Source organism: Pituophis catenifer, unplaced genomic scaffold, assembly GCF_029215685.1.
Source record: "Pituophis catenifer annectens isolate HBS135680 unplaced genomic scaffold, rPitCat1.0.hap2 SCAF_3, whole genome shotgun sequence".
NCBI classification, from domain to species: Eukaryota; Metazoa; Chordata; class Lepidosauria; order Squamata; family Colubridae; genus Pituophis; species Pituophis catenifer.
In genome coordinates, this window is record NW_027256883.1 from 215,319,283 (window position 1) to 215,332,025 (window position 12,743).

Consider the following 12,743-nt stretch of genomic DNA (forward strand, 5'->3'; position numbering starts at 1 on the left):
ACTCTCGTACAGGTAGTCCTCAACTTTCAGCCATTCATTTAGTGACCAAAGTTACAACAGAAGTGAAAAAAATGAGTTATGACCAGTTTTCACACTTACGGCCGTTGCAGCAGCCCCACAGTCACGTGATCAAAATTCAGCCGCTTGGCAACTGAATGGTTGCCAAGCGGCTGAACCATACCACCCTGGTGTCCTGTGGTCCCCTCTGGAGACCTTCTGGCGAGAAAAGTCAATGGGGAAAGCCAGATTCACTTAATAACCATGTTACCACTGAATTCAGTGATTCACTGAACAACGCTGTCAAAAACTCACTTAGCAACTGTCTCGCTTAGCGATGGAAATTCTGGGCTCAACTGTGGTCGCTAAGTCGAGGACTACCGGTAAAAGCATCTAAAGGAAAAATCCGGGACAACCATTGCAAGCAACACACCCGGCAGGCTGCACCCAACACCCACAGCCCTTTGTGGCCAGTGGCAAAAAAACCCACCGAAGGTTTTCCAAAATGCCACCCATCCCACTGGCAGGGCAAGAGAGAGAAACTTCAAGCAGCGGCCCCTCTGGGCTTCCCTTGTAGGCTTGACCGGCTCAGCTCAAGGAGGTCAGAAGAACCGGACTGGTCCTTGCCAGGCCCCGCTGGCCACATTTAAGGCCCTGAAAGTCCAGAGTGCCAGCCTCCTCCCTCAACGCAAGCATCGCCCACAAGGAGCCCTGGGCCCGGAGCAGAGCAGAGCAGAGGCTTTGAGGCGTCAGGACCGAATGCTGCGTTCCGGAAAGGATGCCTGTACCAAAACTATTATTTAACATAGAAACTGGGTGCGTTATATCTAGAACTATCTAGATCAGCCAACTCTTCGGACTACCCCACAGGGCAGGTTGTGCAGCAAAGAACTGATATTTGTTGCTCAGGGTCTTGGTGCTCTCTGAGCTTATTTACGCAACTAGATAACATCTTTACTGCTAGAAGGGAGGGTGGGGAGGAGGAGGAGGAGGGTTGGGGGCTCCTTATTGCCCTTTGAACTTGGCCGTTTCCTTCCAGGCATTTCATGAGGCACTAGGGAAGACCCTCAGTGCTAGTCTCACCCCTCCTCCTCTCTGCAAGCCCCTCTTCCTTCTAGCGCTGAGGTTACCCAGTTGGGTAATGAAATGTCTACAAGAAAACCACCAACTCAGAAAGCACCGAGGACTTCACAGTCATCCTCTTCCCCGTTCCCTTCTAGCCCTGATGATGTTGCCTAGTTGGGTCATGAAACGAACCCAGCTCACAGAGCACGGAGCAGCCCACAGTCAACCCTGAGCTACAAATGTCCCCTCCTTTTGGTCTATATTTATGCTGGCTTTGCTTTGGGACAGTGCCTGAAGCTCTGTACTGGGTCAGCCTGACCCTCCCTTCCTCCCTGCCTTTCTATGAATAATCCTGCCCACCTGGCCTTCTTCCCATAGATTCTTCTTCCCCTGTTCTGACCACAACGCTTCGTTGCTGTTTGGGTGAGCCCCACCTCTTCAAAGCTGGGGGCTGAGGGGGTTGGGGAAGAAGCCCCCTTGGGCAGACTTTCCTGGACCCACCAGCTTACCTGGTCCACTTCTCACTCATACATTTGACTCTCCAGAGGAAGCCACCATCAGCCCCACCTTTGGAGCAGCAGAAAGGGACTAGAACAGAATAACAGAGTTGGGAGGGACCTTGGAGGTCTTCTAGTCCAGCCCCCTGCTCCAGCAGGAAACCCTATAGCATTTCAAACAAATGGTTGCCCAATCTCTTCTTAAAGGGGGCCTCTGGAGGGGTCTATGTCACGACAATTCGCCACGGCCAACTCGCTGTAGGACAAGAGTTACGCTAAAATCAAAGAAATGGTGGAAGAGAATAATGGAAGAACGGATGCAGCAGGAGGGGCAGAATGAAATGTGAAAGGCAAAAATTAAAATAATTTTTACTGATTTTAAATAATTAAGTTGAATTATTAAATTGTCTTTTTGGTGAGTTGGCCATGGGGAGTAGTTGTCCCATTTCCCAGCAAAGAGCTTGAACTTCTGCTTGGAGTTTAGGATTGAGGGGGAAAGGTGCCAATTGGAACCTCTTCCGGAGGGGTCCTGGGTGCTCTCTGAGCTTGGTCGGTTTCTTGCAAATGTTTCATGACCCAACTAGGGAACATCATCAGTACTAGAAGCCAGTGGGGCTTGCAAGGAGGACGAGGAGAGGAGGAGGAGAGGAGAGGAGAGGAGAGGAAGAGGAAGAGGAAGAGGAAGAGGAAGAGGAAGAGGAAGAGGAAGAGGAAGAGGAAGAGGAAGAGGAAGAGGAGGAGTGTGGGGTCCTTGGTGTTCTCTATGCTGGGTGGTTTTCTTGCAGACGTTTCATGACCCAACTAGGCAACATCTTCAGTGCTAGAAGAGAGTGTTAAGAGAGAGTTTTAGAGAGCTAAAAGAGGTTTGCACTCATGACTAGCTTGGGAAATGAACTATCTGCAAGAAAACCACCCAGCTCAGAGGATACCGAGGACTCCTCAAAGAACTAATCCACCTATTAGCAGGGCTTCTCCACCCGTATAATATCACGAAAAAGAACCCAGTGGGGGAAAACAGAATCACCATCCAGGCAAATGGAGCTGGCTCTTCTACCGATACAGAGCCAGACAAGCGTCCCTGAGCCGGCTCCTTCTGCCAGCTCCCACTTCTACGCCGGCTGCAAGGACTGACTGGCACCAAGCAGCAGAGCCGGGGGAAAGGTTATCAGCCTGCAGCCGTGCCATGACTGGTCAAAAGGAAGTTTATCTCCTAGAACAGCTGAAGCCAAAGAAAAGGGCGACCGGGGCTCTTGGGGGGGGGGGAGGCTGGTTTGGGCACCGACCTTTTTCCCACTTCACCGGAGTCAGCGGAGGGAGGAAGACTAAGAAAGCTTCATTTCTGCCAAACCCTCCAGGGGATTCAGGAATCAGGGGCTGGCAAAGCCAACAGTACTACACAGTCATTTACTGGTCAGCCTCTGGCCCCTGTAAGAGGTTTCCATGTCAAAAACAAGACCTAAAACCCAGTTTTTGTTTTTGTTTTTTTTTAAATTTGATTGATATGCCGCCCTTCTCCGGAGACTCAGGGCAGCTTACAATGCGTTAAGCAATAGCCTTCATCCTTTTGTATATTTTATACAAAGCCAGCTTATTGCCCCCACAATCCGGGTCCTCATTTCACCTACCTTAGAAAGGATGGAAGGCTGAGTCAACCTTGAGCCTTGGCGAGATTCGAACCTGCAGTAATTGCAGGCAGCTGGTCTTAATAACCAGCTTAATAACAGGGTGCCTTAGACCACTGTACTACCAAGGCTCAGTTCATGGACTGATTGGAATATTTAGGAGTTAAAAACTACCACCACCAAAAACTACCACCACCAATATCAATACCATGGCTTAGGGCCGGGGTACTTACGAGACCACCTTCTGCCACCAATAGCCTCCCACCGGCCAGTACGCTCCCACAGAGTGGGCCTCCTCAGGGTGCCGTCCGCCAGACAATGTCGGCTGGCGACTCCCAGGGGGAGAGCCTTCTCTGTGGCAGCGCCCACCCTCTGGAACAACCTCCCCCCAGAGATACGTACAATAACAGACCTCCAGATTTTTCGTCGGGCCCTGAAAACCCATTTATTTCAACTAGCGGGGCTGGCCTGAGTTAATTTTAAATTGATTTTAAATTGGGTTATTTTAATTTACGGCCAAAATATTTAATTATTTTAAACTGCTTTTAAATTTTGTATGTATTGTTTTTTACTTTGGCTGTTCACCGCCCTGAGTCCTATTTGGAGAAGGGCGGTATAGAAATTTAAATAAATAAATAAATAAATAAATAATATCATGATGGAGAAAGAAAATCTCTCTCTTAAGGACATCGATTCAATAGCGGCTCTTCCTTTTTTAAAATAAAGCAGGCAATTTATTGGCGGGTGGGGGGGGCTGTTGGGTGGTGGTTGTTCTGTTTTTGTTTTTTTGCGGTTGTTCGGATTACGCTAACGGATAGGGCCCTAATAGTATTAGCAGCCCACTTCTCTGACAGGGTCTGTGGAGATTCTCCATCATCCAGGACATGGTTGTCCCAAAGGTGTTTTGTCAAAAGGCAACCGGACTTTGTTTTCCCTTGAAGACGTTTCGCTTCTCCTCCAAGTGAAGAAGCTTCTTGGATGAGTTGCCTTTTGAAGAAGAAAAAAAAAACCTTTGGCACACATGTCTGACAGTTCTTTGCTCCTTGGGTGGGCAGAACCACGCCGAATGCAGAGATCCACAGGACCAGGAGATCAGATAGACCAGTGTTTCTCAACCTTGGAAGCTTGAAGATGGGTGGACTTCAACTCCCAGAATCCCCCAGCCAGCGGCACTCAGACAAAACAGCCATCAACGGGCACATAGAGATGGACCACATTTACACACCATTCAAAAGAGACAATCCAAAAGCTAAAAGATCACTGCACTTCCTGGCCAGAAATAAAATACCCACAAGAGCAGAGATTAACACAGTGTTTCTCAACCTTGGTAGCTTGAAGATGGGTGGACTTCAACTCCCAGAATCCCCCAGCCAGCGGCTGAAGTCCACCCATCTTCAAGCTACCAAGGTTGAGAAACACTGAGATAGACCTATGGAGTCCTGGGTGCTCTCTTGAGTTGGTGGTTTCTCTCGCAGACGTTCCATGAGCCAACTATGCTGATGATGTCACCCAGCTGGGTCATGAAACGCCTGCAAGAAAAACCACCAAGCTCAGAAGGAGCCCACAAGTTCAACCCTGAGCGGCAGACATTCTCTTCTACCGCGATCAGATCTCCAGCTGTTTTATGGATGTGGGGAAATCAACTGCCTGTTGTCTTACTCGCCCAGGGTCACAGGGTTGCAGTTGGCTGGCCTAATAAATCCATGAAAGAAACAAAACTGCAGAACCTCCAGGAAGAAAAAAGGAAAGCTTTAGCTCAAGAACTCTGCAAGTTCCAACAGAAAGATGCCACCGAGAGCCCAGGCACCAAATCCCTTCAATGTTCACAGGTGTACCTGCCCTTGATCATCACACCTGAGAGCAAAACCATGGTCAGGGGCAGGCAGTTACGGAATATACACACTGGACGTGGATATCTCTGTATTTCATACTGGAGGCTGAGCAAGCACATTTCAAAGTTGGGGTTTTTTTTTTATCCTTCTACATTTGTCCCTACTGTGGCAGCGTGAAAAATCTCACACTTCACTCTTCATTCCACAGTGGAACTGGTGCTTGTGCTGCCTTTGTTTCTGGGACTCTTTGAATAAAGACAGAGGATATATCCCCCTATATCCATATTATTTCCATAGATGTGCACCAGAGAGGCCAGGGAGCTCTAATAGTTTTCTGCAAGCTTGAAACTTAAAAAGTTTGTAAAAAGAGATTCTCAGCCTTCCATGTCATGGCTGTCCCAAAGGGGCTTTTTTCAGGAGGCAACTGGACTTTATAACTTTTATTTGCGGTCACAGACCAAAATACAAATATAATTGCAAAAGAACGTGGGGAGAGTAACATCATAAACAGCTGGCTACCAGAAGCCTTGGCTGAGAGGAATTACAGCGACAACTGGACTTTGTTATTTCTTTGAAGACGTTTCATCCAAGCTTCTTCTTCAGCTCTGACAGGATAATGGGGAAAGATTCAAGGACCCTCTAAAAGGATGCAAATGACCAGCTGTCTGCAGGGAATATAAATCCTTCCCTTCCCCACTGTCTGGTCAGAGCTGAAGAAGCTTCTTGGATGAGAAGCGAAACGTCTTCAGAAGAAAAAAGAAGAAAGTCCAATTGCCTCCTGAAAAAAATCACCTTTGGGACAAGCTTGAAACTTAGAATGACTTTATTGTCACTTTGAATTCACATACATTAAAATGAAATTTCGTTGCATACAGCTCTCAAAAGGTCCCTACCTCCAATATACATTACATATAACATGACAAAATAAATATAACATTATGTATATACCCACATATATTATATGACACAGAGAAACAAGACAGTCTGGCTTCTGAAGCCAAGCTGTTCCAGAGGGGCTTCCCATAATTTGAATTGTTTTTGCCTTCATTCTTTATTCTCTTAATGTTGCTGTTTTAGGTGTGGGGAGGTTGTTTTCTATGGATTTTCCCATGTCGGCCACTGTCATTTTTTTATTGTGGCAGCAGACAAATATGCTTAAAGAAACAAAATAAACAGGTGAAAGGAAGAGGAATCCGCTCTCTGTAAAAGAAAACTTCCTTGCATCAGTTTCTTTGAGGTCTAAACGCGTATACAGCTAGTCCTCAACTTACAACAGTTCATTTAGTGACAACGGCACTGAAAAAAGTGACTTGGGACCGGTTTTCACACTTGTGATATTTGCAGCATCCCCACAGCCGTGTGATTTACATTCAGAGACTTAGCAACAGACTCACATTTATGACAGTTGCAATGTTCCAGAGTCCCCTGATCCCTTTTTGTGACTTTCGGACAAGCCAAGTCAAGGGGGAAGTCGGATTCACTTAACAACCGTGTCACTAACTTAATAACTGCAGGGATTCACTGGCTGTGGGAAAAGTCGTAAAATGGAGCAAGCTCACTTAGCAACATAAATTTTGGGCTCAATTGTGGTCATACGTTGAGGAGTACCTGTAAATATTAGTTTACTTTCAAAAGGAAAAGAACAAAACTATCATGGCACTAAAGGGAGCGTGTTTTTCTTCCATAACATAATTTAGATTCATTTCACTACCATGTTTTTTGTTTCTCTTTACTGGGCACAATACTGACAATTGTTTCCTGGCAATCGCTGTTGGGATGCAAGCGAAATCTGGGGCTGGAAGGGACCTTGGAGGTCTTCTAGTCCAACCCCCCCTCTGCCCATCACAGGATCCTTATACTGGTATACCATCCCAGACAAATGGCTTAGTCCTCCACAGCAGTCGTGGGTGGTGGGACACAGGGAAGTGCCTCAACTTGCACAACTAGAAGTTTGGTTTTTTTTTAATTTAAAACTTTTCTTCAAAACGGATGAGCTGGGCTTCCCACCAGGCCTCAGGAACTTCCTGCTGGGTATTTTTTTTTTTTTTTTTTTTTTAAAGATGGCTTAATCACCTGGAGTGGCTAGGGGTTGAGTGGCATCTACATTTAGTATGTTGTTATTGAGTTAACATGTTTGAGCAAGAGATTAAACTCAATGTCCCTTCTTTAAAATCAGATTTTAAATGTCTGGCAGATAGTCGTAAAACGGGACAAACAAATTTTAACAAATTTCTCACTTAGCAACATAAATTCTGGGCTCATTTGTGGTCGTAAGTCAAGGACTACCTGTATTATGTCTTACCTGAAAAGGGGGCTTATGAGCCAGATCAGGAATTCTGATGGTCACCTCCCCGCAGACACATGACCGCGCTTTGGTAACTCTGCCACATTTACAGCCATTTACAACATCCTGGGATCATGTGACACTGTTTTGCGACAGCATTCAATTCCGTTTTTCTGCATCATTTGGTTTCGCTTAATGACCAGAGCTTTCACTTAACAACCATGATATTCACTTACGACCACGGCACTCACTTAATGACTGCCACAAAAAAATGTGGTAAAATGGATCAATCCCATGACCGACCTGTTTTACAACCATTACGATTTAACAATTGAAATTTGGTAAGCTCCATTACAGTCGTAACTGGAGGACAGCCTTCAATGAATGACCGTGTGTTATACAGAACTGCAGAAAAATAGGGTACCTTGACAGAATATTTAAGGAAGTGGGAAATTCAATGTCCGACATTCATGAACCGAGGTTGAAAGAAGCAAAAACAGCGGTGTCTCCTTGTGTGTGTGTGTGTGTGTGTGTGCTTTTGACTGTGTTGTTACGCACAAATGAGAGTCGGGAGAAAAGCTGAATGCAGTGGTTGGAGTAGGCTACTTAGGAGGGGGCGGAAGAGAACAAAGGATGGGGCCAAGAATAAATGGGACCTGAACGGAACAAGAGGGAATTCAAAAGTAGCCCATTGAGACGGTGGCCTGGCCATAAGCGGAGAGGGACTGAGAACGGAGTGCCTTAATTGAGAGCTGCAAGGAAGGGAAGGAGTGAGAAAGGAGGGATTGCAAGAGAGAGAGAATTAGTTTAAAGAATAAAAGGCAATGCAGGACAGTGGTGGGTGGACAGGAGCCAAAGGAGGAGGACTGACAAGAGTGGCAAAGCATAGAAAGATGGGGTATAAATTAGCTTTTATTTCCCATCTTTATTTCATGTCTTTTGGTCCTGGGTCCTTGTTCTGTTTTTGGCTGGCTGGTTAGGTCAGTGCTGAACTCTGAGCGACCACATAGGACAGAGGTGAGCAACTAGAATAGAATAACGGAGCGCTGAATAATAGCAGTGCTGGCTGGGGGATTCTGGGAGTTGAAGTCCACCCATCTTCAAAGCTTCCAAGGTTGAGAAACACTGCCCTAGAATCGCATGTCTGTTCTTCCACATCTGGGACAAACTCCCCTATAAAACAGTGTCTCTGTACCCCAGTCTCAAGACCCTTTGCAGCTGCCACCCTGGGAAAACCCCTTTGCTTTTGGGCATAAATATTTCTCCTTTCCTCGCAGCTGTCTGGATTTCATTTCACTTATTACCGCGCAATCCCGACTTGAGTTGGAACCCCAAATTATTCTTCTGACCCTGATCATCGTCTTCTTCGCTTTCCTTCCCCTTCGGCCAACGATATGGACTTCTCAAAGTCTTCGCTTTGATTGATCGTGCCATCATGTCACTCTGGACTCTTGGTGACCCCCTAGATCAGGGGCTGAGGAACTCTGGGAGTTCCACAAGTCCACAAGTCTTAAAGTTGCCAAGGTTGGAGACCCCCTGCCACAGATGGGCCTTTCCCAATCTCCAGACCTGATCCCCCGCTGCAACTCCACCTATTGCTGGTCTCCCCCTTCTTCGCCCTTCCCCCTCTGCTTACACCCCAAGGAAATCTTTATGTACTTTTATGTACATCTTGTGCGGATCTCCCCTCTTCCCAAGCCAAGGTTAAGGCCCCTTTTTCTGAATGCTGCAATGCTGAAAGGCCATTAGAGGACACAGGTACTCCTCCAATTACGACCATTTGTTTACTGACCATTCAAAGTTACAACAGGACTGAAAAGAGTGACTCAGGACCAGTCTTCACACTTATGACCTGTGCACCATCTGCGTGATCACGTGATCAAAATTCAGTGACTGACTCATATTTATGACGGTCGCAGTGTCCCGGGGTCACGTGATCCCCTTTTGCGACCTTCTCATGAGCAAAGTCCATGGGGAAGCCAGATTCACTTAACAACCCAGTCACTAATTTAACCATTCGCTTAGACTTAGAATAACTTTGTCACTTTGAATGCACGCTAATCAGCATCCATTAAAATGAAATTTTGTTGCATACAGCTCTCAAAGGGTCACCACCTCCAATATACACTACGTAACCATGACATAATAAATAAATAAATAAATAAATACAAAATTATGCCTATACCCACATGTACTATACGACACAGAGAAACAACACAGTCTAGTTCAGAGGCATACATGTACATGGCGAGAAAAACGAATCTTGCAAGTTTGACAGACGGATGGCATAGGGAACCAAGCCGTTCCAGAATGTGGTAGTCTTGCTAGAAATAACAACTTAACAAATGGAGCAAAGGTCATAAAATGGAGCAAAATTCACTTTAAAAATGTCTCACTTGACAATGGAAATTCTGGGCTCAGCTGTGGTCGTAAATTGAGGACTACCTGTACAATTAACATCATCTGGGATTCAGAGATGGGGTTGCAGGTGGCTCCAAGGCCCCAGAGTTACATTTCTGTGAATTGCTTACTGAGGGAAGGACAAGAAGCAACAGATGGAAACCAATCAAGGAGAGAAGTAACCTAGAACTAAATTTCCTGACAGTTAGAACAATCAATCAGCGGAACTACTTGCCACCAGAAGTTGTGGATGCTCCATCACTGGAGGTTTTTAAGAGGCTGGACAGTCACTGGTCTGAAAAGGTATAGGGCAGTGATGGCTAACCTTTTTGCCAACACGTGCCAAAAGGGAGCGTGGGGGGATCGTGAGCACGCGTGCCCACCCCCATAATTCTATGTGCCCCACCCCCCGTGCATGTGTACGCACCCCACTCGCACTCCCCCCGCTTTTGGCACACAATGGCCCAGTGGGCCCGGTAGGCCCGTTTTTTCGCCCTCCCCAGGCTCCAGAGGCTTTTTAGGAGCCTGGGGAGGGCGAAAACGGACTTCCCCACCCCCGGAGGCCGGAAACGTCCCATTTGCTGACCTCCGGTGGGCCCAGAAGGCCCAAAAATTGGCTGGCCGGCTGAGCTCACGTGCCCACTGATATGACTCCGCGTGCCACCTGTGGCATGCGTGCCATAGGTTCGCCATCACGGGTATATGGTTTTCCTGCCTGAGCAGGGGGTTGGACTAGAAGACCTCCAAGGCCCCTTCCAACCCTGTTATTCTAATTCTAATAGTTGCATATTTTCCCCATGAAACATTTTCACAGCTACCCAACTAAGCAGCTTCTTGGATGAGAAGCGAAAGGTCTTCAAGGGAAAACCAAGGAAATCCAGTTGCCTCTTGGACCAAAAAAAAAAAAAAAGAAAAAGAAGCCACTTTGAGAAGCTGCGTAGACAATGAGTTCGAGAGATGTTTTAACGTTTTAATGTTTTAATGTCTTCTTTTAATTTTTGTGTGGGATATTGTTGCATTTTTTTATTCTCTGTTGTAAGCCGCCCAGAGTCCCTTGGGAGTTGGGCGGCATAGAAATGTGACAAAATAAAATAAAATAAATAAATAAATGTTACAGTGCAACAAATTAGACCAGGGTCACGTGATCAAACACTGCAAGAGCTTGGCAACAGCATATACATTCACAACGGTTGCAGCTTCCCCAGGTCACGTGGCCACCATTTGCGAGCTTCCCGGCCTCCTTCCGACAAGCAAAGTCAGCATGGAGGAAGCTGGATTCGCTTAACAACCGCCCGATTCACTCAACAGCCGCAGCGATTCGCTTCACAGTCACGGCAAAAAGGGTTCGTCCAATCAGGTGCGACTTGCTTCGCTGCCTTGCTTAGCAACGTAATTTCTGGGCCTGGCTGCGTTCGTAAATCAAGGATGATCTGTACAGGCGACCAAAATTGAGCCCAAGATTTAGGTTGCTAAGGGAGAGGTTTGTTGTGAGTTTTGCCCCGTTTTGTGACCTTTCTTGCCGCGTTTGGTTAAGTGAATTGGCGCAGTTCTTAAATTAGTAACACAGTCGTTCAGTGAATCTCTTTTGCCCATTGACTGGCTTGTCGGAAGGTCGCAAAAGGGAACCACGTGACCCTGAGACACTGCTACCGTCATAAATGTGAGTCAGTTGTCCAGCATCCGAATGTAAATAACATGACCCTGGGGATGCTGCAACGGTCGTAAGTGTGAGAAATGGTCATAAGTCTCTTTTCTCAGTGCCTTTGTAGCTTTGAACGGTCACTAAATGGAACCGTTGTAAGTCGAGGACGACCTGTACAGGAAGAACTCAGGTCTGGGGAACTGAAGCAACCAAGGAGACCTGAACTTTTGTCGTGGGGTCAGGGGCTCCTCGTTTTATGACCACAATTGAGCCAAAATTTCCGCAGCTAAGCGAGGCAGTTGTTAAAGTGAGTTTTGCCCCATTTTTGCAACCTTTCTTGCCACAGTTGTTAAGCGAATCACTCTAGCTGTTAACAACGCGGTCGTTAAGTGAATCCGGCTTCCCCTTTGACTTTGCCTGTGAGAAGGTTGCAAAAGGGGGATCGTATCACACACACACAGCAACCGTCGTAAGTATGAGTCCGTTTTCCAAGCAACCGAATTTGGATCCCGTGACGGGAGGGGAGGGGACGGGACGGTATAACGGTCATAAGTGCGAGGACCGGGCAGGAGGCACCTTTCCCCCCCCCCAGTGCTGTTGTAACTTCGGACAGGTCACTAAGCGGACCGTTGTAAGTCGAGGACCATCTGCATCCGAACGAGGCCTGGCGACCCCCAATCGAGATGAATCCCTTCGGACCCCCCCTCCCCACGTGGGCGCCTCCTCCCCCCACCTCAGCCCCCTCCCCCTTCCCCCCCCAAGAAGCCCCTCGGGACCAGAAGGCGCCCGGCTGCTCTCCTCCACGCCGGGGGAGGCTGGCCGGGGATGATGGGCCTGGTGGTGTGGGGCCGGGTCACGCTCCCCGGCGCTTTTACGCGGCGCTTGCGGCTCGCTGGCCTCCCTCACCCTTGCGGAGCTCTCGGTGCCAGACGACGACGATGGGCCCGGCGTGCTTGCGGTGGTGAATGAGCCACAGGCTCAGCGTCTGCACGCTCTGCTGAGAGTTGCTCAACTCCGACAGCTTCCGCTCCAGCGCCGACTCCGAGAACGACGACATGGCGGGATTTCGCCCGACCCGACCCGGCCTGGCCTGGCTGGACCGGGCCCCCGGCCTCAGGGGCGACCAACCGCCACAAAATGGCCGCTCGCCCTTTCACCCCGGCGCCGCCGAAGGTCAGAGGGCGGCATGCTACGGGTCGCCGGAAGGGTCAGCGGAGGGAGGAGGGGCGAGTTGCCAAGTGACCGCGGGGAGCTGGTGGGCGCCGACGGTGACGCCTGCGCAGTCCGCTGCGGGGAAAAAAAAAAGGACGCCGCGCCTGCGTGGTCCGCACCGCGCGCTCGCGCCGGCTGCCGGGCGGAAGGCTCCGGGCATGCGCGGGTGGGCGTTCGCGCAGGCGCCTTGAC

The 12,743-nt window shown here is 48.3% G+C and overlaps 1 protein-coding gene across 3 annotated transcripts in view; it reads right to left on the bottom strand.

Moving 5' to 3' along the window:
- The window catches only part of RPRD1B (regulation of nuclear pre-mRNA domain containing 1B), a 43,536-nt gene extending 31,003 nt beyond the window's left edge, over positions 1-12,533 (bottom strand). The window contains exon 1 of one of the 3 annotated variants that reach the window (XM_070941861.1): positions 12,246-12,525. In XM_070941861.1, coding sequence (XP_070797962.1) covers positions 12,246-12,396 — 151 coding nt within the window. In that variant the 5' untranslated portion in view covers positions 12,397-12,525. Of the gene's footprint in view, positions 1-12,245 lie in introns of all 3 variants that reach the window. The other 2 variants (XM_070941862.1, XM_070941863.1) reach the window with 2 other exon arrangements.
- Between the last annotated feature and the right edge of the window lie 210 nt (positions 12,534-12,743).